This window comes from Alligator mississippiensis, chromosome 9, assembly GCF_030867095.1.
Source record: "Alligator mississippiensis isolate rAllMis1 chromosome 9, rAllMis1, whole genome shotgun sequence".
In the NCBI taxonomy this organism is placed as follows: domain Eukaryota; kingdom Metazoa; phylum Chordata; order Crocodylia; family Alligatoridae; genus Alligator; species Alligator mississippiensis.
Window position 1 is genome coordinate 16,426,691 of NC_081832.1, and position 27,504 is coordinate 16,454,194.

At 46.3% G+C, this 27,504-nt stretch overlaps 1 protein-coding gene across 1 annotated transcript in view; it reads right to left on the reverse strand.

The window, feature by feature from the left end:
• ADA (adenosine deaminase) overlaps window positions 1–27,504 on the reverse strand; it is a 39,464-nt gene that overhangs the window by 3,417 nt on the left and 8,543 nt on the right. Inside the window, exons 2-10 of the mRNA XM_006275216.4 lie at window positions 22,983–23,044; window positions 20,675–20,797; window positions 20,077–20,220; window positions 18,354–18,469; window positions 10,516–10,640; window positions 3,579–3,650; window positions 2,060–2,161; window positions 640–707; window positions 2–131 (exon numbers count right to left, since the gene is read on the reverse strand). Of these exons, the coding sequence (XP_006275278.1) occupies window positions 2–131; window positions 640–707; window positions 2,060–2,161; window positions 3,579–3,650; window positions 10,516–10,640; window positions 18,354–18,469; window positions 20,077–20,220; window positions 20,675–20,797; window positions 22,983–23,044 (942 nt within the window). The remainder of the gene's footprint in view (window position 1; window positions 132–639; window positions 708–2,059; window positions 2,162–3,578; window positions 3,651–10,515; window positions 10,641–18,353; window positions 18,470–20,076; window positions 20,221–20,674; window positions 20,798–22,982; window positions 23,045–27,504) is intronic.

Below are 27,504 nucleotides of genomic sequence, written 5' to 3' on the forward strand. Positions count from 1 at the left end.
CCACTCTCTTGAACTCCTCTTCAGTGAAGTCCATGTATTTCTTAGCTATTTTATAATCAGTATCGATTGTGGAGTTGAAAATAAGCGGGTCATCAGTATTTAGAGAATAATTGGCTTGATCCTTCTTAAACCTGGAAAAACAATTTACAGCAGGGCAGATACAGCAGGATAAATACCAGGGGGTAGCACAGGTTTTACACTTGCATGAACACAACACACAAAAAACCTTCTACCCAGTTTAGCCACAATTTGTATTGACCCACCTGCATTTCCTAACTGTAGCCTAGCTTTGCCATCCCATTTTTTTAAATGAACAACAAACCATCTGTTGGACAGAGGCTCAAGCCCAGCCCTTACCATGCTGGTCACAACCAGGCAGAAGGCCGCAACACACTGACCCTGGGACTTAGCCTTGTCAGTTCAGGGCAGGAGTGTGAGAACAGAAAGCTCTCTGGGATAAGGCTCATCAGCATGTTTGCTGCAGCCTCTTCCAAAGTGGTTTATCTACCAAGAAGGAGGATAAAAACCGCTCTGACAGGACTTGAATTAATTTCTCATGTGAGGCAATAAAGTAGCTAGAAAGAAAGTGGAGTCTGAGCAGTTACTTTAAAATAATAAAGTATTATTTAAATGCCTTACTGTATTATTGGGTGTTTCTTAAAGTCCGGGTCACATGCTCCAGTGAGGTTACTGGACCAAGGGCAGGTCTGTTTATGTAGTTAAAAAAAAAAAAAGAGAAGCAGTCAACCCCATCCACTTAAAATGCTGCTGCACAGACTGCTAAGTTGTGAAGCCTTCTGGGCAGTCTTACTCAGAAAGTACCACAGTGATTTACAGCCCTGCAAAAACAGTGAACATCCACTCTCAGTGTCTGCCACACACACTCGCTCCTAATTCTGCTGAGCAAATGTTTTTCCTATTAGCTATAATTTTCTGCCCACATACAGAAGCCTCTCATCATTCCAAAATCCACCTTCTCCCCCTGCCCTGCCTCAAGCACTGTGTTGTATTTACTTCTCTGCATGAGAGACTGGCCTATGACTGCTATGTGCAAATGAAAACTCTTAGTTAACTAACTAGTCTCTGCAAAGGGTACTGCAACAGTTACTCTATGCCAAGGACTAGGCTGGGTGGTTTTCAAGACTGGAAGGAGATGGCTTCCAAGTCTGGTACCTTTTAGAGGCACACAAAATCCTCCAAGATCTCACCTGTCACCATTCTGCCTAGCACTACAGCCATGGCTTGGAAAGAAGTGGCGGTATCTCCCTGCAGACAGAGGAGGCTGCTCCAAGCAGAAGGCAGACTGAGGTCACTTTGGGTGCTGACAGATGTGCAGCCTCCAGCTGTAACTCATGGTGCACTGTACGTCGGGGGGCTCCAATCCACCCGCTCTACCCTCCAGCGCAGGCTGGGCAAACCCCAGATTGAACTCCCTCTCCTCCCTTTCTGAAGACAGCACTGGAGGTGGAGCTGGGCTACTTCAGCCCAGCTCTGCTCCTTGTGTGCACTGACAGTGTTAATGAAGGTGCTTCGTTTTGCAGTGCCTTTATCTGAACCCTCATGTAATGAAGTTTCAGATTGTCATGTGATCAGGCATTTTTAAAGCGCTCTACAGCTGTGCACTTTGGTCAGGGGCCTAATCACGCGGCAAACCATCACTTCTGTCAGTGCCCTGCTTGTCACAAGCCCCTTTTCTTTAGGGCTGAGCATGCTGCCAGGGCATGACCTTCAGCATTCAGCACAGCAGAGAACCCAAACTTATCTCCCCTTACGTGACACTGCTTTACTGCTCACCAGCACAGTACAACACATGCCAGAACACCGCATGCCTGGCTCCGACTCCAAGCCACACTGGAGTCCAAGCTGATCTGGGAAAGACTTTCACTCTGACTCTTGTCAGTGCTTGGACTCCAGGTGGTGGCAGCACCGCCCTTCTTATAAAAGCATTTAAGTTCATATTAATTTATCCAAAATCCTGGGCAGTAATGCAGCTGAAGGGAGGGTTGCTCTCCAACTCTGCGGTAGACAAAGCTGCCATCCTTGTAAGACGTGGCATTACCTCAAAATGCATTCTCCTATCCAACAGTTCCTTATAAAGCGCCGGGTCATTCATGACATGGTATCCATGGCCAATCCGCTCAGCCTTCAGTAAGCTGACTGCCTGCAGAATAAAATGTTTCAGATCTCCAAGCTCTGTGCAAGAGCTTGGTCTTCTCCAAAGAGTATTATGTGGAGACCTGACCCACAGGAGCTTCTGAACTCTCCAGGACTCCAATCCTAGTGGCAGGACTCCCATCTCCCACCAATGCACCTGGGATGGGGGCTCCATTGACATCTGCTCTTTTGATCGTGGTGTAAGGCAGGGGTGGGCAATTATTTGGGCCTGCAGGCCACGTGGGCAGTTTTGGGGAGATGCCATGGGACAGTCTACATCCCCCAACCCTGTAACAGCCCAAAGCCCACATGCCCTGCGGTTCCTCCCCACCACAGCCACTAGTGCTCAGCAGCAGCTGAGCACACAGCCCCAACCTCAGCTCCCCATGCACCCACTCCAGACTTGCTCTGGCTGAAGTGGACCAACTCCGGAGCAGCTGGGACCTACGTGCACAGCCCCAAACCTGGCTTGCCCTGTGCCTGCTCCAGACTGCCCGCCCATGCTGAATAACAGTGGCAGCCAGGCCAAAGCTGCTGCTGGGTGCAGGGAGAAAAAGTGACTGTCTCCCACTTGCCACTGCTGGGCCCATCTTGCTGCAGTCACCCAGAGCCCATGTCTGGGCTGCCCTGTGGCTCCTCTCCGCTGCTGTCACCAGCACCATCAGTGTCGCTTCCGGGCTGTCCAGCAAGGCAGTAGTGGCAGTGGAAAGGAGCCACAAGGCAGCCCAGGCGCAGGCTCCTTTGGGTGGCCTCAGCAAGAAGGGCCCAGCAGTGGCAAGTGGGAGGTGGCCACTTTTCCCATGCCCAGCAGCAGCTTCTGCCTGGCTACCACTGCTGGTGCCACTGGGTGGGAGGTCCAAAGCAGGTGCAAGGCAACCCAGGGTCAGGACCATGTCTGTAGGTCCTGGCTGGTCCAAAGCTGGTTTGTACTGGCTGGGGCAAGTCTGGAGTGGGTGTGGGCAGGGCTGTGCATGCTGGTTCCCACCAGTCTCCATGGGGCCAGGGCTAGCAGTGACAGCAGCTGTAAGAAGTCACTGCCACTTGGGCTGCCTAGAACTGGAGTGCAGCCACAGAGCTGCCCCAGCCTCCCTGCATGCCCAGGGGTGGCAGAACATGCCACGGGCCAGGTGGCACCTGGGCCAAGCAGGACTGAGGGACCTGCCACAAGCTGGACAAAGTCCCACCGCAGGCTGAATCAGGCCACAAGGTCATATTATGCCCACAGTGTAAGAGCTAGGTCTCTGACTCTCTCCTTCATTGATTCACTGACTTTGCTCCCTTAGAGCAACAGGAAAACTTGGCAACCTCCCAGAGCTAGTGAATGGTGCAGCGGGAGTAAAATCTGCTCTCTTTGTTCCCTGCATTATAATATATAATATGGAGATGCAGGGCAGTGCTGTTACTGCTGTGTTGCAATCTCTTACCTCCTTGATGACAGACGGAGGCCCAACTTCCCCAGCATGGACAGTTCGATGAATGCCACATCTTTCAGCTTCCTGGAGGGAAAAAAACATCAGGGAGTGAAAATGCTTCTGTAAGTTTTGAGAGGCATGAAGAAAGGATAACCCAGCTTCTTGGGACAACAGCCCCTTCCCAGATGAATTACTTCCAACAAGCCTTTTGTCTGAGAGCTTCAGAACAGTGAACCTACTAGATCAGCTCATTCCACTGGAGCAACACATGGAAAATAAGGAGGAAAAAAACTGTTGATGTGCACGCACACAGACAGGACACACATACACACACAGCACATGGGCTGGGGGCACCAAAGTGCTAGGGAAGTCCAGACAACACTAATGAATGAAAGCAGCTTTCATAGATTCATAGATACTAGGGTCAGAAGGGACCTCAACAGATCATCGAGTCTACTCCTCCAGCAAGATGCCTATCCAGCCTTCTCTTAAAGACCCTCCAGGTAGAGGAGAGCACCACCTCCCTTGGGAGCCCATTCCAAATTCTGGCCACCCTTACTGTGAAGAAGTTCTTCCTGATGTCCAGCTTAAATCTGCTCTCTGTTTGTGACCATTGTTCCTTCTTACCCCAAGAGGCGCCCTGGTAAACAGAGCATCTCTGATCCCTTGCTGCATGCCCTTAATGAATTTGTAGGTAGTCACAAGATCACCTCTCAGCCTTCTCTTGTGGAGGCTGAAGAGGTCCAGGTCTCTCAGTCTCTCCTCATAGGGCTTGTCCTGTAAGCCCCTGACCATATGAGTGGCCCTCCTCTGGACCCTCTCGAGCCTATCAACATCTTTCTTGAACTACGGCGCCCAAAACTGGATGCAGTACTCTGACTGCGGTCTGACCAATGCCACATAGAGGGGAAGTATCACCTCCTTGGATCTATTTGGTATGCATCTGCTGATGCACGATAAAGTGCAGTTAGCTTTGCTGATGACTTCGTCACACTGACGACTCATGTTCATCTTGGAGTCCACGATGACTCCGAGATCGCTTTCCACTTTTGTGCTCTGAGAGGGTCACTTCCCAGCCAGTAGGTGTGCTGGATATTTTTGCACCCTAGGTGCAGCACTCCACACTTGTTGTACTGCATCCTGTTGTGTATTGCCCACTTTTCTAACCTGTCCAGGTCTGCCGTCCCGTCTACTACCACTCTCTGGGTGCGACCCCCAAGCCAATTTGCCACCCACCGGACCGTGTAAACATCTATGTCACAGTCTCTAAATTTATTTATAAGAATAGGATAAGATACCAAATTGAAGGCCTTACTAAAGTCCAAGAAAATGACATCCACCTCTATTCCTGAGTTTAAGCATTTTGTGACCCTGTCATAAAATTAAACCAGATTGGTCAGGCATGATCTACTTGCTACAAATCCATGCTGGTTTCCCTGCTGCATTATTTTTGCCGCTGGACTTCCACAGATCCTTCATAATCTTTTCAAAGATCTTTCCAAGGACGGAGGTGAGACTGACTGGCCTATAATTACTCGGATCCTCCTTTCTCCCCTTCTTGAAAATAAGGACCACATTGACCCTTTTCCGCTCCTCCGGGACCCGACCCAAGCGCCACAAATGCTCAAACAGCCATGCCAATGGTCCTGCTATGACACCTGCCAATTCCTTCAGTACCCTCAGATGCAGCTCATCTGGGCCTGCTGACTTGCGCACATCCAGTCCATCCAAGTGATTCTGCACCAAGTCAGCGTAGACAGTTGGTGGGCTGGTGTCCATCTGATGCCCATCTAAGAACCCATTAGGAGACTTATCTTGAGCCCTGGTCAGGAACACCGAGGCAAAAAACTCATTGAATAGCTCAGCTTTGTGCCCTCTCTGTCACTAATTGCTCCTCCTTGTTCAGTAGGGGCCCTATGCTGCACTGTGCCTATTAGTAATCTTACCTACCCTATGCCATATGGTGAATTCGATTTGGTGGTGGTCACTGTCCCCAAGGTGACCACGAATCTACAGCTCCCCTACCAGGTCCTCCCCTGTAGCCAACACCAAGTCCAGTAAGGCATTCCCCCTTGTGGGAGTAAGGCATTCATCTGGCAGAGCTCACTTCTCAGGTGAAAAGTGTTAAGGAAATTTGAATCCAATACCTAAAGTATATGCAACTGTGCCTCTTGGTGGCAGTTAACCTCAGCAGAGAGGGACAGGGCTCACTGAACCAAACTCCCTTACCCTTAAGGGCAGCACTGAGACCTGCTGGCTGAGGTTGGGGCAGGAGGAAGCTCTCATTGCAGTGGCTGCAAATTTGACACCAGTGTTGATTCTCATGTTCCCAGAGCTTCAATGACAGGATCTAGGCTCAGCAGCATGAGAAGGTGGGAAGCAGAGCACCAGGTGGGTGCTACAGGGATTTTAACAGTGGGCACACACACGTTCCTTCAGGCGACTGCTGCGACCTTCTTTTTAACCTCTGAATTATTCAAGTCCTTGTAGAGCTTTTCAAATTTTGCAGCTGCTGCACTCATAGCTCAGCACCCAGGAAAGGCAGCACTCTGCTTGGGATGCTAACAGGAAAAGCCATCCTATTTGAAACGAAGTCTAAGCTCCCTGCCTGCAGCACTAACTTCTTTTAAACACGTTTACTGACCGCTCTGCATGTGTCAGAAACTCAAACTGCTACCCAAGGGCTGAGTTTACCAGACTGCCTATTCACACTTGTTTTCCAGTGTTAATTTTTCAGAAATTGCTAATTTGAAGAGTTCTGGGAAAGACCCGTGTTGACTTCAGGAGGTTTACTATCAGGCTCTGGACTCTCAGGACACAGCCCTTCTCCTGATAGCTGCAATCACGTGAGAGTTTTGCCAGTGCCCTCCAAGGAGTAGGACATGGAAGTCAGCAAGAAAGGCCATAAGGTTACAACTCTGAGCAACACCATCATGAGACAAGACAACAGCTGGAGACCACAATGCCTTTGTCCCGTGCGGTGCTGGGGTTACAGGAGAACCCCAGGCCAAAATAGAAAAAAGCCCCAACTTACCTTCTGCAGGGGCCGAAAGGTGTGAGGAAACGCACGCGGAGAAACCGCCCACGCGGTTCGTCAGCTGCGCTCATATCCAGCTGGGGCCGGGTGATGTCAGCTGGAGACACCACCTGGCTGAAACAAAAGGTGGCCCCCGAGGGCACAGGAGGAAGGTCGGTGAGCGGCGGCTCCACGGGGAAGCCCATGGTCCGAAAGGCGCAGCCGCTGCATCGGGCAGCCCGGGAAGACGGGGGCAGAGCCAGTGGAGGCACCGGAAAGAAGCCGGCAGCAGAGCCAGCAGCGGGGCCAGTGGAGGCTCCAGCAGAGAAGCTGGCAGCGGAGGCACCGGCAGAGAAGCCAGCAGTGGAGGCAACTGGCAAGCTGGCAGAGGAGCCGGCAGGGAAGCCGAGTGGCTAGCTGGCAGAGGAGCCGACCAGCAAGCCAGCCGAGAAGCCGGCAGAGAAGCCAGCAGAAGAGCCGGCAGGGAAGCTGATGAAGGGAGCAGCGGTGAGTGGGGACAGCAGAGGAGACGAGTGCCGGGGAAGCCAGAGCAACTACGGGGAAGCCCGGAGAAGTTGTAACGAGGGCGGGGCCGACGGGAACCCCAACTGGGATAGCCGCAGGGTGAGCGGCAGAAGACCCCAAGCAGGGCTGGTTAATGGAGTAAGGGAGCCTGCAGATGGGCCCACAGCATCCCCAAGAAGAGTCAGCCGCAACCCATAGGACCTGGGTCAACCGGGATGCCATCCCTGGAGTAGGGTCGAGCCTAGGGGAGAGACAGGAGCCCCGAGTGGGGCAAGCAACCGGGTCTGGGGCACTGAAGCACTGGGAAAACACAGGGCCCGTAGACTGAGGGGCACTCAATATTCCTTTGTGGCCTCCTGGCCCGCTGGTCACATCTCTCTGGCAAACACGGTGGTGGGGATCGCACGTTGAGTCACAGTGTGGTTGGAATAGGGAGCTAGGGACACGGGATAGATGAATCCAGGACCAAAGGGCCTCAGAGCTTTCACTCCTGAGCCGCGGCCCAGGGACACTGGGGCCTGTGGCTGGAGAGCCACGGGAGGCCAGGGTAGAGACCGAGAGGAACCAGGGACGCTAAAGGGCCAGAAGACCTGCGACCGAAGGTGGCGAGTGGCCGGGGTGTAGGGGAGGTCAGAGCTCTGTGAGTACCCACCGAGAGGCATGACGGCCCTGGAGTCTGCCTCAAAGGGGAACCCCTCCACTGAGGTTCCATTCAAAGTCGTGGCAGGCGAGTTAAGGGGACCTCCAGACGTCAGCCGGGGTAGCCTTTGGGGTCCACTCACAGGCCCTGGACAGACAAGATCGATAGTCTGAGCTAAGGCTGCAAGAGAACGCCTGATAGAGCAGAGGTGGGCACAGCCTTGCTCAGGTACAACTCCTATTAAAGTCCACGGGAGCTCTGATGCAGCTCACTTGAAAACAAACGAGTTTTACCTGAAATGGCATTACACTTCAAAAGGTTTCCAGACACAGGCTGCGTCCGGAGGCAACATAGCCCAGAGTGAACTTCACGGCCTGCTCAGTTCCACCCTGGTCACCGAGCCAGGTCTGAGGTCAACGTCAAGAGGATTTTCCGGAGAGAATGACCACATTAATCCTCTCGAATGTTTGAGACTGGCCGCAGCGAGCTGGGGATTATTGCACAGAGCCAGTGTGTGAGGCGGCTGCCTTGCTCCTTCCCGAGATTCCACCTCCAGCCCCAGGGCAGATTTCACTGCAGCCGCTAGATTTACATGGGTTTCCCTCAAGGGGAAAAAAAAAACATGTGTTTTCTCATTTTTCTTTTTTGTTTATATAACAAAAGCCCTTTGGCCAAGATGCTTTGCCAAGATCAGAGAACAGAAAGATGGCTCATTCCAGGGTAGATTTGTGTGCGTGTGCGCACTGGAGTGAAGAGCGAGGCCAGGGAAAACATCCTGCCACTTTCCCTCTCAGCACAGCCTCCCCTGGGAAATGGCCTAAATATCCCTCAACTTTCCATCTAAGGAAAAGATTGGGTATTACTCTCCCTCTGGTTCTATGCTTTACATCTAAGTTTAGGGATTACGTTATCCTGAACTCACTGTGGAGGTTTACACACGGCCTTCCCAGTTTCTTCCTCACAAGTTACTATACTGAATCCAAACTTTTGTCACTACCCACAGTCTTACTGTCAGCCATCAACTGCTCCTGGGCACAGTTTCAATGGGAAGACATCTGCCACCTGGGAACTCCAGTCCAAGGGGAGCCATCTGGTCCCCTCATCATAAGCCTCTTTCATTTCATAAGACATATTATCCCTCACACTATTAGCGTGAGCAGCTCCAGCGTGAGGACAGTATTTAGAAGAAGCATTCCATGGCCATGCTGGCTAAGAAAGCCTGACAAACTGGAAAGTGATTTGTTCTGGTGTTTATAGAGTCTCAGTTAGTAACTGGCTTAGAGACCAGAACAATTAGGAGTGAGAAATCTAGACTTCAATACCCCTTCAACTGGAGTAGACCATGGATTAATTAACAGAAGAGGAGGGAAAACAACTGTTTATCCACCTTTAAACTACCTAGATGCCAGCTTATGACCAGCTAACCGATTCTTCTTGTATAAGAATAGTATGATAGTTGAGGAAGTTACATTAGTTATTCAGTATACTCATTTATTACAAGAAACTTCAGTAAAACATTGCCCCTAAGCATTTCACTGAAAGATGATGGCAAGTAGGGAAAAGAATCAATTTAAAACAAAATTAAAAACATGGCCCTTTATACACCATAGAAACACCTAATATGAGCACAGCTGTTCAAGGCCACACAACACAACAGTCCATTTCGTCCATACCCACCTCTCACCCTTCAGCTTTTCCTTCTTATTAGGGCATTTTGCTTTAGCTGACCACCCAACACCAAGTGCTGGTTTCAATCTGCTGATATTTCAGACTAAGAACCTGCCATGGGCCCAAGCAACCTTATCTCTGCCAAACGTTTCTATTTCCACAAATAAAATCAACCATTTGACAAATGCCTCAGATTTCTCCATGTGGGAAACTGAGGCGTGCATGGGAGCTGCTGTAGCTCAAAGGTATTGTAAAATACTGTCCAGTTTAGGAAGGAGAAAATACTACAAGAAACGAATCTCCTCCACTATCATTGTAGGTTATTGAAACCGAAAGAACTTTTCTTGTCTGATCTGCTCAGCTGTTCCATTTTATGGCAAAGAGACAAGTGAGTTTCATTTTTGGAACTAGTTTTTTTATCACTTTTCCAGTCATGCAAAGCAACATGAGAAGACGGCCCCTTATTCTCTTACCACTGAGTGCAACCACCTGCCCTTCTGCCAATTGCTGCAGATGCCCATTTTCAGTGGCAATGGAAGCAGGGGATTCATGGCAAGAGAAACAGTGGCTGCAGAAAGGGACACACTACCCTGGGCAAATCCCTGTGGGAGAGGGATGTGTGATCTGCCCAGCCCTGGCTGCTGCTGCTACTGCTACAGCACTGGCGCGGCATTCCTGAACCTGGCTGTTGTTGCTGCTGTTGGCAGACTTCCTAGGGGAGATGCTATTCTGGTGCCCAGGGCTTGGGCCCTACTTATCCACTCCAAGTTACACAGCTGTGTGCACCAGTCCTGTACTGCAAAACTGGGGTTGCAGACACTGCTGAGGCACATTTAAAAAAAAAAAAAAAGAAGAAAACTATTTCTATTTAAATTGCTTCCAGATATCACTGCATTAGCAACTTAAATTCAAAGTAAGACTTTGCAATTCAAATAAAAGATGTTTTAGTTTTAAAGTATATGTTTTTTAAGCCTGGCGAGACATTTTTGGGGCCTGAACTACTTGGCAGATTCTTTTCACAATGTGCTGTTTCTTCACTAATTAAGAGGAAGTTGATGCAAGTTCCTTATCATTAACCTCAGGAAATTTCTTGAACAAACCTCATAAGCCCTCCTATGACCTTGGTCGGTTTCAGCCTTCAACAGCTCATCACCAGCCAAGTCTATGGCTACAACTGAATTATTGTGGTATTTCTTGCACAGCTCCACCACTTCGGAGGACCAATCTGAAAAAAAACAAACCAGCAGCACGATTCAGGAAGAATGTTCTACAGAGACAACACTCCATACTCTTGACAAACTTATGCTGTTGCTCATATGAACAAACACAAAGTGAATTTCCTATTCAGGATTTTTTCTGGGCTCCATAAAGGCAACAAAATACTAGAAGCAGATTTGCAATCTAGACCAAAAAGAAACAGGCTCATCAGCAAGTGACTCTACTGGCTGTTAAGGTATCTAGGCATGATATGTTTTAGATCTAACTACCAGGCTTTAAAAGGGGGAGCCCTCCTACATTAAAGCCCTTGATGGGGGAGTAGAAGACAAACTCACTTCAGGAGTTGGCCACAGTAGATTGCATTGTAGGAAACTGCACTCCAGAACATATGTGCCCAACTCCATGGTATGGAAATAACTCCCAGCATCACACCTGAGCTTTCAAATAGTTACAGGCCAGGCAAAGAGGCTGGAGTGGGCTGGGATGACATCCAGAGGCAAAGAAAAAAGAAAGTTATGTGCATTTGCTGTGTCCCCAAACATCATACTGTCATTGGCCATTAATAACCTGAATGCTTAGCTGCGGTATCATGCTTTTCACTCACAAAGCTATAAGCACTTAAAGAGGGATAACTGATCTTGCTCCTTCTCACCTATGAGATGACTGAGCACAGACCAAGTGAACTGATTTACCAGAAACAGAATTCAGGACTTCGGGCTCTTGATCCAGGATCTATATATTTTTACAATAAGGTTTCATAGATTCATAGATGTTAGGGTCAGAAGTGACCTCAACAGATCATCGCATCCGACCTCCTCCCTAGGCATGAAAAAGTGCTGCGGTCAGATGATCCCGGGCAGATGCCTATCCAGCTTTCTCTTAAAGACCCCCAAGGTAGTGGGGAGCACCACCTCCCTTGGGAGCCCATTCCAAATTCTGGCCACCCTTATCATGAAGAAGTTTTTCCTGATATTTAGCCTAAATATGCTGTCTGTCAGTTTGTGACCATTGTTCCTTCTTACCCCAAGAGGCGTCCTGGAGAACAGAGCATCTCTGATCCCTTGCTGCGTCCCCTTAATGAATTTGTAGGTAGCCACAAGATCAGCTCGCAGCCTTCTCTTGCGGAGGCTGAAGAGGTCCAGGTCCCTCAGTCTCTCCTCATAGGGCTTGGCTTGTAAGCCCCTAACCATACAAGTGGCCCTTCTCTGGACCCTCTCGAGTCCATCAACATCCTTCTTGAAGTACAGAGCCCAAAACTGGATGCAGTACTCCAACTGCGGTCTGACCAATGCTGCACAGAGGGGAAGTATCACCTCCTTGGATCTATTTGTCATGCATCTGCTGATGCATGCTAAAGTGTGGTTAGCTTTGCTGATGATTTCATCACACTGACGACTCATGTTCATCTTGGAGTCCACGATGACTCTGAGAACCCTTTCCACTTCTGTGCTCTGAGAGGGTCACTTCCCAGCCAGTAAATGTGCTGGATATTGTTACGCCCTAGGTGCAACACTCTGCACTTGTCCTTGTTGTACTGCATCCTATTGTGGACTGCCCACTTTTCTAACCTGTCCAGGTCTGCCTGCAATCATTCCCTACCCTTCAGAGTGTGCACTTCACCCTACAATTTAGTATCATCCACAAACTTGGACAGAATACACTTCACACCCACATCCAAGTCACTGATGAAGATATTGAAGAGTACAGGTCCAAAGACCGAAACCTGCTGGACCCCACTACTCACATCCTTCCAGGTCGATACCGACCCATCTACTACCACTCTCTGCGTGTGACCCCCAAACCAATTTGCCACCCACTGGACTGTGTAAACAACTGTCACAACCTCTTAATTTATTTATGAGAATAGGATGAGATACCATATTGAAGGCCTTGCTAAAGTCCAAGGAAACAACATCCACACTGTGTACTCCTGTGTCTAAGCATTGATCCAGATTGGTCAGGCATGATCTACCTGCTACAAATCCATGCTGGTTTCCCCGCTGCATTATTTTTGCTGCTGGACTCCCACAAATATGATCCTTCATAACCTTTCCAAAGACCTTTCCAAGGACGGAGGTGAGACTGACTGGCCTATAATTACTCGGATCCTCCTTCCACCCCTTCTTGAATAGGGGCTACACTGGCCCTTTCCCAGTCCTCCGGGACCTGACCCAAGCACCACGAGTAATCAAACAGCCATGCCAATGGTCCTGCTATGACACTGGCCAATTCCTTCAGTACCTTCGGATGCAGCTCATCTGGGGCTGCTGACTTGAACACATCCAGTCCATCCAAGTGACTCTGCACCAAGTCATCGTCGACAGTTGGTGAGCTGGTGTCCATCCGATGCCCATCTAAGAACCCATTAGGAAACTTATCTTGACCCCGGTCTGAACACCGAGGCAAAAACTCATAGAATAGCTCAGCCTTGTGCCCCCCCTGTCTGTCACTAATTGCTCCTCCTCGTTCAGTAGGGGTCCTATGCTACCCTGTGCCTTCCTTTTACTCCCTACATACCTAAAAAAGACTTTTTATTGTCTTTAATTTGTGTTGCCAGCCTCAGCTCTGTAGTTGCTTTGGCCTTTCTAACTGCCACCCTGCAAGTGCGGGCCAAGTAGGTATACTTCTTGGTATACTTTGGTTGTAGTAAGACACAAACAAGCTCTCTTCCCATTTTCTGGGTGCCATTCATGACCTCTTGTAAAGACAATTTGGACCGGACAAGCTAACACGTGATCTGCTAAGGGCAGTGTACAGGTAGCAACACAAGCTTTTTGTTATGTTCATAACCCTACTAGACTCAACTCTACTTCAAGGCATATTACACGCACACACACATATACACACACACACATACACACACACACACACACACATATATATACACATACACGTATACATACACACACAAATAATTAATTAATTTAATTGGGCACCAGGCAAACATTGCTAAGAGCAGTAGTGGGAACCATGCCTACATTAGTGGAACACAATCCTTTTCCTATTAAGGAGAAAGAAAAATCAGCATTAAGGGTGAGGAGTCTGTCCCCAAAGCATTGTCATCCGCAGGACTGGAGACACCAAATGAGATCCCTCCCCACCATTTTGTAAGTGTCCCTCCTGGTCCAGAGACATGGAAGACCCATGTTACAAGGACTGTATAACCACTCAGAACCATATGGCAAAAACTTAATCCCCATAGATCGCTTGCTGGGTTCAGGAGGAACCTTCCAGCTACTGTGATTTTGCTTTAAGATGCAGAAGAAAATCCCTCCATCTCTTAGAATCTTTAATAAAATAATGAAGAAGGAGAAAAGTTTGGGAATGAGGAATTCAAGATCCCTCTGAAAGCTCCTGCTTGCTGCAACTTAGACTGGCATGATTTTCTTTACGAGAGGAGGAGGGGAATTCATGAAGAAAACTGGAAAATTAGGCTGATGGGAAGGAGTAGCAGGAGTTGCGGGGTTTTATCTCCTGTGAAAAGAATAAGAGGGTGAACGCACAAAGGCAACTCACAAACCCTCCAAGACTGAATTCAAACAGGGTGGAAATGCTGGGGCTCACAGCAGGCAGAGGGCTGAGTTTATGAAATGACTGTTGGGACGGTCTTCCCTGGAAAGAGGTAAGCTGTAGCAGTCATCCTTCACTGGCTGGGTAGTATGATGCTCCACGCAGCTCCATGTAGCATCTCATCCAGTCTTTCTGAAAGTCCTTCGGTATTAAGCCAGAGGAGTAAACCCATTTTCAAAGGGTGCAATGTGGAAAGTGTATTTGCACTAGGCCTTTAAAAACAAGCCATGGGATTGGAACAAATACTCTTCTGTAGCTGTCCCTACCTTGTGGGCTGATCTCAGTCACAGGAGGGAAGAATAAATTTCGCATTTGGCCAACTATTGATAATTCAGGCTGCTGCTGCTTCCATATGCATCTATTAAATGTTACCTTAAGGATGATAATGTTTCTATGATGTAAAAAAGGAGGTACAGAAGTAGCCACTCACTTCAGCAATGTTGGTGCTAGCTAACCCAGATCTGCTCCCATTCTGGGTATTTTTGGACCAGGAAAAAATACCAATTCAGCCCTCATACAGAGAGTTCTGGGCAGACAACTATTGCCAACAGGTAATTAAATGTTTTTGTTATTGCAGATCATGAGAATTAAATACACAGCACTACACAATCCCAGAGGCAAATCCTCCTTGAAATACCGCTACTTCCTGCATGGGGCAGAAGAGTGGGAAAAAGGAAGTTCTGGAGGAACAAGGAAGCCCCTTGAAAATAAGGCTGATCCAGCCTGAAGGCTACTGCATTGGAGCCAAAGCAGGTCTCAGCCCAAACTCCCATCATTTTCAGTCAACCTGGAAGGTTGATACCAGGTTGAATTGGCCCCATGAGCTGTCAGCAGGCAGTACTGGACCTTTAGCATCCTCAATAAATCAGTCAGTCACAGAGTTGGAAATCTCTCTCAAAAGTTCGGATCAAGTAAGCATTAGTGCCAGCCAGACAGTGACACTATGGCGTCCTGAAGGACGCTTCTCTTCACAGGGATGTGCTTTGTACGGAACTGAAAGCAGAATGGGCTTTTCAATAACAGGAATCAAGAAGAAACAGAGAGAACAAGGGAGCCCTTATCCTGACAGCTATCTATACCTCCAACTGGAAAGGCACATTTTCACCCCTGTACCCTGTCCAGGATTGAGGAAGGAAAGTAGAGAGGAGTTTCTACCCTTAAAGCAAATATTTATGTCAGAGATATTTATGTTGATTCTTAGCAAAACCAGAATCAAAGCAACAAAGGAGCTTTGATCTGCCAGGATATCCACAAGCCAATCTCACTGCCCCCATCTACACTGCTGGCTCAAAGGAGGCTGGTGGTGTTCCAGCAGGGGCTTTGTTCCTAGCAGAGATGGGACAGCCCAGGTAGAGAAAACCCAGGAGTCTTGATGCAGCACAGGTTAGCATGTATTGAACATCAGACACCCAGAGGAACAGGCTGGGGGGGCTGTAAACAAATTCACACTTACAAAATAAACCGGATCCTCCCCTTGCAGTTCTGTTACTACCCTTGAAGTAGCAGCACAGATGTGCAACTCACTGCTTCAAGACTGCCTTGAAGAAAAAGAGCAGTGGTCTTTGGGGTTTTTTCCCTTCATCATCCTCAACAAGTGGATGGGGAGCTAAGTTTCTTTTTCTGGCATATATTGCACAGCACCTTTTTGTTTCAGACCTGCAAAGAAACAGAAGAGCTGTTTGCAGCTCAAAGTGCCAAAGGGCCAGGGAGTGGGTGAAGATCCAAAAGAAAACTGAATGGGTGAGAGAATTCAGCTATTTGTGTTGTTCTTCAGTCTGCTCAGTATTTGTCAGAGGAAGAAAGCCTTTGTGCTCTGATTTGCTAGTGCAATTACCAGACCTGTACAAGTGCAACAAGTAGGCACACAAATCATCAGTTAGATGTAAAAGTGATCATTTATGTAAGCATTTACTGCTTCAGTGCACGCAATGGCAGTAACCACATGCACAATTATTGCAGACCTGTAAATGCATGCACATCTTTACATGTTTAGTCACATGAATACAGATCTGAAAATTTGGCCACTGGATCTTTCCATTTCCCTCTGGTATATTTCTGGGTATAGGCTTGCTTTCCATATCTTTAAGTAGTGAACTGGAAGGCAGTATTTACTTGAGTTTGCTCATCTAAATATCCTGAGGCTGTTGCTTACCAAAGTTTTTGGAATGGTTGTTAAAAGCCTTTGTTAATGATAAACTAAGTCACTGCAACTGTTTCCCAGTCTTTCTCACAGTGCAACTTATATAAAAAGGCCACAGTTCAAGACAACAGCAAACTTGTTGCCTCAGTACATTACCCCCATTTCAGACCACTGCACCAACTACTAGTAAGACTCAAAAGCCGTGGAGTTAACTAATGTAGCTTAGAGTATTTTACTCGTCTCTTGGATCTGGGCCTGCACAGAGCCGGAAATGTCTGTTTGTTTAGTTAGTCTCATTATAACCAGACAACGGGGAGTGCCATCATGATGGAATTGTGTTGCTCCTCGATGGAACATTTCCTGCTTCTGTTCTATTCTTCAGGTCTAAGTAAACTGTTTTCATTACATTAGTTTATGCAGTGCTTTGGGACTCTAAGGAGGAAGCCCCTGATACAAATTTCCCCTAAAGGATTTAATAAATCTGTTTTATCTTCAAATTAAGTTCCTCCAGTCCTTTCATGTGAGCTCCAATTCCTCCATTTCTCTCATGTAAACTGATTATGCGAGGCTCAAGAATTTTTAAATATCAGACCTAGAAGATAGGCCATATCAAAGAGCATTTTATTTCAAGGTGCAATTAATATTCTTCTTCCTATCTTGAATCTCAGCTACATAAAAGAATTTCTCATACAGGCTGCATCTCATGACCTCCAGCTGGAACCATCCTGTTTTACTCCAGCCAGACTTTGTTGCTCTTGTTACAGGTACTGTAGGAACCCTAAATGAGTAAGTAACACCCCTATGTTTAATGGCTCTGATTTTTGCATCTACCAGTTCCTCCTTGCCAAGCCAGCCCAATATTTCTACCCTTTCCACTTTCTCTTTTACTCTAGAGGCTACTAAACCCAATGGAGCAAATCTGTGGACACTGGGCATGCCTACATGAGATGCTATTGTGTGGTCGGACTTGTATTAAAAAGTACTAAATAAATGTGCAGTAACTGAAGTTACTGTGCAGTAGTGCCAGTGAACATCTTTTAAGTGACGCTACTGCACAGTAGCCTAATAATACTTTGCAGTATCATATTTGTACTATCTGTGTTGTGATGCGCTACTGTGCAATATTTTTCAGCTACTGCAGTCAGAATCTCATGTAGACGTGCCCACTGCACAGCCAGGCTTAAAGGTCTTTGTGGAACATTTCTCAGAGTCCAGACTGCCATAAGCTGCAAGCTGTCCTCCACTGTCCCAACTGCCTCTCTTGGCAACATCCTGACAAAAAGGTGCAGTTATTGTGCTTATCCCTATGACCAAATTGTGATTCAAATCTCTCCCAGTGGAAATGAACAAGAATGAATAAATAGCAGCCTTAAGGTTGAAGACCTGCAGCAGACTGCCAGAGATGCAACAAAACAGTCTTTGATGCTTAAAGATATTGCTGCTCTCCAACTGAGAGGGCAAGTGCTTTGGCTTATCTAGAGTGGCTTTGCCTGACCTGAGTGCTTCAGCTTAGCTGGGTCCTTCTACTCCTGAGCCTAAGTGCTACATGGAAGCAGCAAGCTCAGCCACTGAGGCAGAGGGGAACAGAGCACTGCATGTCACTCTTGAGCAAGACCCTCCAGCTAACACAGGGGTGTTGGCAGGTTCTGCTGGGAGCAGTGTACAGCTTGCCTTGAATCACTGTGCTCCAGGGTTTTTGTAGCTAGACACCAATAGGGGAGGAAAGGGTTGTGGGGGGAATGATGATCTCAGATTTGCTTCTCTGAGAATAAAGAGAGCTGGAAATCCCTGACTGAGTATGAAGAGTCTTCCATCTCGGCCTGCCTCCTCCAGGCCAGAATGGAAACAGTTACTGCCTTCCCATGAGAACAAGCCAGCACCAAGCCCAGAACCAAACTGACTCTTCTCTAGCATTTCCCACAAGGGCCCAGATTCAAGGCTTTTCGCACGCACCCAGAGAGAGGGTCAAGAAAGAGGGAGCAGAGCAGCAGGTGAGCTGTAATACATTACTTGGCATATGGCGCATGCAGCATAGAATAGACCTGGCTTTGATGTGGAAATCCCTTTCTCCATCCTTCAATCCCTGATTAACGAGGTGAACCACTTCATCTGGAGTGAGGTCGCCCCTGTGGGAATAAAACTCACAAGTCAGCCAGCAAGCCAGGGGATTTAGCACCCCCAACAACCACTAAAGAAGAGACACTGTGGACATGTTTGTACAGCATCATGCAGATACCCACCCTACTTCCAGAACAGGAAGCAGCCTAGCCACCTTAGCCTGGGTACAGCTCTGCACTAAGACTGCTGTACTGCTGCTGGTTCCAGAGGTAGCATATAGCAGGCACATCTACATGAGATGTTTACTGTAGAGCTGCCCAATTAGTTCTGCAGTATAAAGTTTTAGAGTCTACACATGCAGCCCTATTTGGCTGCAGGAAACGTAGATTAGTACTTGTAAACATAAGTACTATCTTACGGCGGTTTTCTTTAGTGCACAGCAACACACGTGTAGACACTGACGTGGCTGGCTGGAGCACGAGGGTGTTTCAGTGCGGGGGATGCCTGCACCCCTCGTACCCTAGCCAGCCTCCCTGCAATATGAGCTGAGTCAGAGCACCCCTGGGCTGGCAGGCTGGCCTTCATGGCCCCCTGGCAGCCAGGCCTGCTCTAACCCGGCTCAATGTGCTGCAGTCTCAGGCTCCCATGTCAAATGTGGTGCTTGGGAGCAATAAACGCTGGTGCAATATGCACCAGAGCTTATATCACATTAATTTCACATGTAGACGCACCTGCAGACTAGCCCCCCAACTTAGGCTGAATCTGGGACTTGTGTCCTGCTCACCCATTCATTGTTATGAAGCAGGGAGCAGTTTCAGCCAAAAATCTCACAGCTGCTTCACATAGGCAGGATCAAATGCCTTAGGGCAAAATGTCCTCAGAAAACAAATACTTCCACAAACACATAATTTTGCAGGGCAAGAAACTATACAGCTATCACTTCATTTCAGGATAGGGCTAAGAGATGAAATGGCAAAGGTTCACAGGAGTTTGGGTTGCATACTATCTGACACCAGGCCTAACTTCTTGCCTGAACTGAAAACCTCCCTACTTCATGCTCCTGGGCTGATACATTGCAAATTACTGAACCAGTCAGCAAATGAATGATAGAGACAGCAACATAAAATAGACTTTATAGCCACAGTTTTATTTGTAATGCTTTATAACATACTAATCAACATGTTGTAATAAGCTTTGGAAAAAATAAGTCTGGGTCCTAAAAGTCTTATTATGGCACTTTGCTATCAAGTCTTTAAGGAAGAGGGAGAATGTGGATATGAGCAGCAAGTGCTTATTAACTAGGTATCCATTACTTTTCAGACACGTTCCTGTAACCTGATCTATGCCTTTCAATTCATCCATCTGGATTAGCTCTACATTCAGTTTCAGTTCATAATTGCCCAAAACAATTTGTATGCTCAATTATCATAACTGTGCCTGCTTATTTAGTAGTTAGAAGCAAGTCTGTCCAATAAGTTATGTGCATGTGAAGCTACTGCAATCATCCATGCAATTCATATATATAAATCCATATCTTAATTAATACCAGCTTGAAACTCTGGTTCTCCATTTATAAATGCTTCTTACTGCCTGCTGAGAACAAGAGTGAGTTCTCCTTTTGGGGGTCAGTGACTTTTATAAGAGTTTCAGTTTCAAGCTTTAGCAATTCACTCACTCTTTTTGGCCCCATGGAATAGGATCCACTTTGCAGTTGGCTAGGAGGTGAGGGCTATACCTGACCTCAACATAGATGATGCCTTCTCTGGCTTTCATTTCTACAAATTCATAAGCTATTCTTCTTACAGCATCACGGTCTCCCCTGCAAGGAAAAACAGTGAGGTTAGTCCAATGTGAATGGATTTAAGGAGTCAATGGGCAGCAACAAGATGGGCATGTGTGGAGCTTTTGTGGGTCTGAAATGCTTCCTGATGAGGTAGGACTGAGGTTTCAGTTACCAGCACATGGTTTGTATCAGCATGAGCCCGAACACAGATAAATTATAACACAATTAATAATAATTTATTCATACAAAACAGTTCAACTTCAGCAGGAAAGACTGAACATGAACTTCCTTTTTTTCTGATAAGCAAGTCAAATATCTTTATGCCCTTATCTGTTATCACTGTGTCAAAGAGAAGGAAATGTATTTTATTTTGCACAGAGAAGTCAAAGCCATTCTCAAGACCAGAAGTGCCCCAACTTGGCAACGCCAGCAGGTGCCATGGAAAAGCAGGGAGACGTATGCAGCAGTCAACTGGGAATGAGTTACTTACGCGATCACAGGCATGTAATGAGCAAACTTTTCTAGAAACTGGGTGAGAGTGAGTGGCTTGTTGTAACTGATGTGCTGCAGCAGGCCACTAACAGTGGTGGCAGGTAGCTGAATTCCTCTTTTCCTAAGGAAAAAAAATATGACAGATTTCACTGGCAAGAGATGGTCCTGCTTGTATATTTTACATCAGAGAAGTGTCCTGGGGCAGTCTGTTTCTTCAGAGAACAGTTACAACACAAGCTGCCTTGCAAATGTGGCACCAAACTTCACCGCAAATTCTATTAAAAAGCACAGGCAGCTACAGATGAAAAAACAAAGCCAAAGCTATCCATAAGGAATTCAGCTAAAAGAGCTTTTAAAAAAAAAAGTTTGTCTTTTTTAAAAAAAAGTGAATGTATGGCTTTTTATTTGAAGATACTTTGGCAACTCCTGGAACTAGAAAGCCAAAAGACTTCCAAAAAGCCATTTCCATACAGACTCCAAAGCTTCCAGTCGTTCAGAGAAATTGCCAGACACTGGAGAACTTATCTGAACAGAGGCATGGGATGGGACCTTCTGAGTTTTGCCAGTTCAATAAGCTAACTGCGGTAACACAAATTACATTGTTCTTTTCCTCAATAAACTTGCACACATCATTCTGTGGTGTAGGAAATCTATATTACATCCAAACTACAAAAGCAAGAGACAATTATCACAGCTTAAGTCTATGGCACTCAGCATGAGTCATTCATTCCTGGTATGTATTGGGTTTTTCATGTTGTCCTTTCCATCCCAATGACACACAGCTTATCCATTAAAAAAAATAACCTCCAAACGTACCTCCATGCCAGTTCCTGTATATGAAATGTTGTTCTTCAGCAAATCTGTCCTATCCTCATCCAAATCAGCTTTGACAGCTAACCTGTCTATAGTACAATTAATTACAGGGGATTGGATATAACATCATTTGGGACTGTCTGTACATCTATGGATACTGACTCAGATGCAGGATACCGTATGAAAGACAATTCGGGCCACATAAAAAGACCAAGCCTGGCAGAATTCAAGCTTGTGCTTCAAGGGAATCCAAGGAATGCAAATCTTATCTAGATGGATGCTCTAAGCCGGGATGTTACAGGACCCAGACTCCCCTTGTCCCCTGCAACCCCACATGCCAGATCCAGCAGCCCAGAACACGCGCCACATGCAGCGCCTGTCCTGGGACCCTCACTGCATGTGGTGCCTGCCTCGAACCAGCTGGAGCGGGTGCTGCATGTATAACCTAACTCAGGTTTGCTTCCCAAGCAAAGCCCACCAGATCCTTCTTTCTTAAGCCATTAATGAAGCAACATCACTGAATAATCTTCTTGGCAGTGGGTCACAACAGCACTCATTTGGTTTGAGATACAGTTAGCTGTGTTAGTTTGAAGTCAAGTAGAAGACAAGATAGATTACTTCAGGGCAAGGGCAAACAGACAAACTACACTGGTTGATAAGGCGGAAAGCCCTTGCTGAAGACACAAATCCTAGCATTAAGAGCATGGCAAGTGAGGGAGGCCTGTCCAAGCCTAGTACTTTCTGCAGACTGTACTACTTCAGCTGTCAGCTACAAGGGACAGCCAAAGTTGCTTATTTGCACTTATTAACGTGATAATGCTGAGGCGTTTCATGGGTGTATTTAAAAAAAACGCAACTTGGAACTCAGTATTTCAAAGATCCATTGGGAAAATCTGATAGCAAGATCTGGGTGTCTCCACCACAGAATATTAATTGTGTTGCCCGTGGCTGTTTGGGCTTCCCAGCCAGAGAGCCAATGAATGACAGGTGTATTCTGGCACTGTTCGCTCACTACAGTCATCACCAATCCAGTCCAGTTTCAATACCAAGCTATTAGACAATGTTCACTTCTGTGCACTTTGTTCTGATTTGCATGTCCAGAAGGACTGTGCTAGTAAAGGCCAAGTTTTTAGGTTGCAGATTTCAATCAGATGCATCTCTGACCAGAACATATGAAGAGACTTTGTCTGAGAAGGGGGCTGGGGAGGGATAGAAACAGTTTACACAGAAACAGCAGGTGGGGCTAGATAGTGATCTACGGCACACGTTAGATTGCAAGTGCTCTTAAAAAAAAGCACCCTTATCTTTATTGGCTAGATGGAATCTTGCTAGTAGAAATCATGTTTAACACAGTGTTAAATCACTGCATATGCAGAGCCAGGTTCTGGGATTTCTCTCCTTCCGATCAGGGGTTTATGCTCTTCAGTCTGATTTAAAAACCCAGGTGCCCAGCTGAATAGTCATCAGCAAATCATTAGTTGCAACCAACTCACTTGCCAAAGTACAAGATGGTTTCTGGTTTAATGGCTCCATCCAGGTGGACATGAAGTTCTACCTATAATTTAAAAAAAAGAAAAAAGAGAATCTGCAATGAATAGTGGCACATTTCTATACCAGCCAAAGAAGCCTACAGATTTGAAGATGGTGGTAATACAGCCAAAAAGCTATTTGGAAAGGGGGAGGGGGGAGAAAAGTAACATGTGCACAATACACAAAAATAAGACACTAACCAAGTTGTGGTTAGTTTCTGAATGTCTGAAAATGACTGAAAGAGATTCACTGTTCTTCTTGCAGGTCAAACTTTTAGCATGTTTTTAAAGAGCACATTCTGTTTCCAGGAACCTGAACATTTCATGGGAAAACAATCTGGTCCCACACTTGGCAAAATTGGTCCCACACTTTGGCAAAACTAAAATCTCTTTGCTTCTAACCTGTTTGCTCTTGAATGAATCCTACCTCCTGTCTGCTGAAGGTGCGACTACAGACCTTCATCTGTCAAAAGCTACTTCCTTTATTATTTACTTAAATTACCAAAGCCCCTGCCACAGCCCACTCCCCACTCTGGTAGGTGCTGTGCAAAACAAAGAACAAATAGATGTTTCCTGTCCCAAAGAGTTCATAAACTTTCATGATAAAGTACTGTAGCTGTGGCCCATTAAGGAAGAGGCAGCAATACAAATTGCCTTTTATCATCCTTTGCTTGCCAAGTACTCTCAGGGATAAATAGTTTCCACCAATGCAGAATACTGCCAAAAAGGAGGGGTGGGGGGCAAGGGAAACCCCTCCAAATAACAATTTATATTTCCAATTGTTCAGGAGGAAGGTGATGAAAGCAATTTTAAAATCACAGAATTAGGACCAGAAATATAACCATTGCTTTTAATGCAAAATAAGCACTTTTTCCATGCAAGTACACTTGTTCGGAGATCAGTAGGAGAGCAGGAGAACAAGTCATTCATAAGGGAAAACTGGAACAAGATTGAAGCCTTTGCTGATTACTAAGAAGGAAGAGTATAAAATATTGTAATTACATTCAGATTTGTGTCTTTCTTCTCCAAATGTTACACCATTCTTTGACTGTTCACAAGATAACACATACCAGTCTTTGGAGCCAAATATATATACATTCTCCCTACACACACCAGACAGGATATTTCAGATATCAGATATCTTCTGAAAAATATTTACCAGAACTGAGAAACTGGAAAGCCAAAGGCATTGAAAATAAGCTCATTTTTAATTAAGATGTTGCTACATTCAGAGACTAACGAAAGCTACACTCTCATTTTCCTGGTATGCCCTCTGAGGAGGACTGCACATAAATCTCATCAATCTAAGGGAGACTGCACCCTTGACTTGTTTTTAAATTACTCAGTCCCAATGAACTGTACTTTTAAAACCAAAATGGATAACAGGCATCTAGTCTGGCAGTTAGTGAGAACTCCAAAATAGGTCTAGCTACTATTTTCTGATTCTTCGGAAATGTTGAAACACATTTCTACAGTAAAGCAAACAGAGAGAGAGCCATACAAGAAAAGACTAAGAGACCCAGGATACCGTACAAAAAGGGTACAAAAAGGGATTGGACAAATTTATGGAGGACTGGTCCATGACAGTCTATTAACCACTGCAGCTGGGGATGTGACCTCAGGCTCCAGACATCCCTCCACCTATAACTGCTGGTAATTTGGATGGTCTGACATGGGATGCATCATTCTACATACGCTTTATTTATCACACACTTCTGCTAAGGCACCAACTACTTGCCAGCACTGGAGAAAGGATACTGGGCTAGATGGACCATTGGTCTGACCCAGGATGGCAGTTCTTATGTTCTTCTGACCTGGACTATAGAGAAGTTCAGAGACAATGATGGTATTAGAGAAAACATATAAAATAATGAATATGATGAAGGCCATTTCAAAATTGGGGCAAAGGGGACAATCAATGAAAAAAGAGGGCAACAATTTTAATACTAAGGGAGCATTTTTTTTAACAGGATATGAAATTAGCCTGCAGATACTGAAGATGAGAACTCAGTAGGAGACAGAAGATAGTTATGTGGCTATTGGCAGTTATGTGGATACTGGATACAGCCACAGCTAATTAGCCGTTCTAGTCCCGCTGCATTTATTTCTATGTATTTCTGGATTCAGGGTACAGATCAGCCAGTAACTGACAGCGGTTAGAAAGGAATTTCCTATGCAGACAGGTTACTCCTTCTTTGCCCACTTTAGGGTTTCTTGCAACTTCCTCAGGAAAAGCTGTTTTCAGTCTATGTCAGAAATTCAAGAAATGCTGTTATTTGGGTAAAATGTTTTCTGCAGTTTGCTTAAAGTTCATGCCTTGCCTGACCCCTTTCAGGAGTTCCAAATTCACGAGCCTGAATCGAGGAAAAATCCTCCTCCTGCACACTGAGCCCTGCCTTTTCATGTCCTTGTGACAAGCAAAATTCACAGATTAGCTGGAATCTAACAGGGCTGCACTGTGAGCATTTCTGCAATGACCTTGAACTTATGATCTCTAGGCTGCCAACCATGCACCTTAGTACCTGCACCACCCCGATCCAGCCTAACCCAACCCAACCCCCCCCCATGCACAAGTGTGATCGGAGGCTAACACTGACACTGGAACATGGCTGTTGACACTGATCACTGTCACAGATCCGGGCTATTTGCACACAGCACTTGGAGAAAGACAAAAGCCTGAGATTTTTGAGCCAGCAAAAACAGCAGCAAAAAGGGGATGATGGAGTCCTGGTTGCCCTGAGCTGCTGAACTAAAAGATAGCTCCATCCCAACCAATTGTAGCTTTTAGCTATAATCATCAAGGCTAGGTGTGATGGATGCATGTATCACCCTAGCTAAGAGGGTTCATGGTTCTGTATACATATTATAACAGGTAAGGGAACTGCTCATATCTAGCACTGGTTTTCAGACTACACCAAATGCTTTTCTCTCTGCAAATCCCTGAACAGGACTGGATGCAGCTGAAACAGCCCCTCTTCCCTGCAACCATGGACTTCCAATGACAGCTTGGCTTCACTGGAGCAAAGAAAATGCTAGTCAGAATGGAGGAGATTCCTCATTAGTAGAGCCAAAATTTTCACAGATGCTTGAGCAAAGTTACAGGAATCACCGCTGGGCAAAATAAAGAAACCGCTAACATGGAAAGCTTCAGATCTTCTTGCAAACCCCATCTCTCTATCGAAGCATGGGTTAGGTGATGGCTTGAAATCTCTGACACTCATCCTTGTTTTACTTAACCTAGGAAAACCCAGCTCATCCTTTGCCACCAGGTTCCGGGCAGGTATCACTGACTTTTTATTTCTGGAAAACAGATTGGGGAGGGGGTCATAATATCAGAACCTAGGAAGCCAGTGTCAAAATCAGATCATTCACAGGCATAAATCCTGCCCAGGAGTTATGTGATTCTGATAATTAGGGCTATGCAACCACAGCAATATAGAATGAGATGTTGGGAGGCAAGGTGTAAAGCACAGAAGATAGACGGCAACAAGAGCAGACGGATAGCAGCAAGACAAGAAAAGGGTAGTATCAAGCATCATTCTTTAGCAAAAAAAAAAAAAAGCACAGGCTTCTGTCCTCTGTGTCTTGCAATATGTTGCCCCTGCAGTCACAGCAGTGACTCCAGATGAACCCAAAACCTAGTGTTAGAGTAGCAGTTTGATAGCAGTCTAACTGCAGAGCGCAGAGCAAAGCACAGGCTTCCTCCTGCCACAGCTAGAGTGCTACCTGTATCCAAGTAACCTCTGGTATGGCTATGCCACACTACGCTATGAGTGCAGAGGAGACAAATCCTTAATTGCTCCTATTTCCTTATAGGAGCAAAACAAGGATAATTCAGCTGGAGGCAGGAGTGGTGAGCAGCTTGCAAGAAAAATGACTAATTGTGAGCAGACCCCCAAAGTTGCAAGAAGTAACCCAAAAAAGATCCTGGTCTCTCCAAGGTGGAGAGCTCAATTAGCATGGGGTATGCAGGGAACACGACATTCTTGTAGATAAATGAATCTCCCAGATAACTAAGGTTAAAGAGCTTTCACTGAACTGCATATCCACAAGGAGAAGCCTGAGTAAGCAAAACATGCCCAGAACCAAGGTAAAATACAGATTCTTAGCCAAGGTGGGAGAGATAAGAAACCTCTGCTTTCAAGCACATTGCCCTGCCATGATTGGCCACAGCAAGAGCCCTCTCTCCTCAGCAAAGAAGTGCATTTTGGACTAAGTTACAATGCAGACCAACTCATTCCTGATCACAAACAGCTTTAGGATTTGCCTGTTGCAGAATTTTTCATTGAGAGATGCTCTCTGTGTAACCTTTCAGAAATGCATGTCATTGCCAAATATGCTGAGTCTCCCTTGGCTACATATTAGAAATCGCTGGAGCTGTGGTATGGGCTAGTGGCAAGATACATCTGCACTGGCAGAGAACACTGGAAGGGATGACTGTACTTTCTGCTTTAAAAGATAACTTCACATTGGGTCAAATCAGATT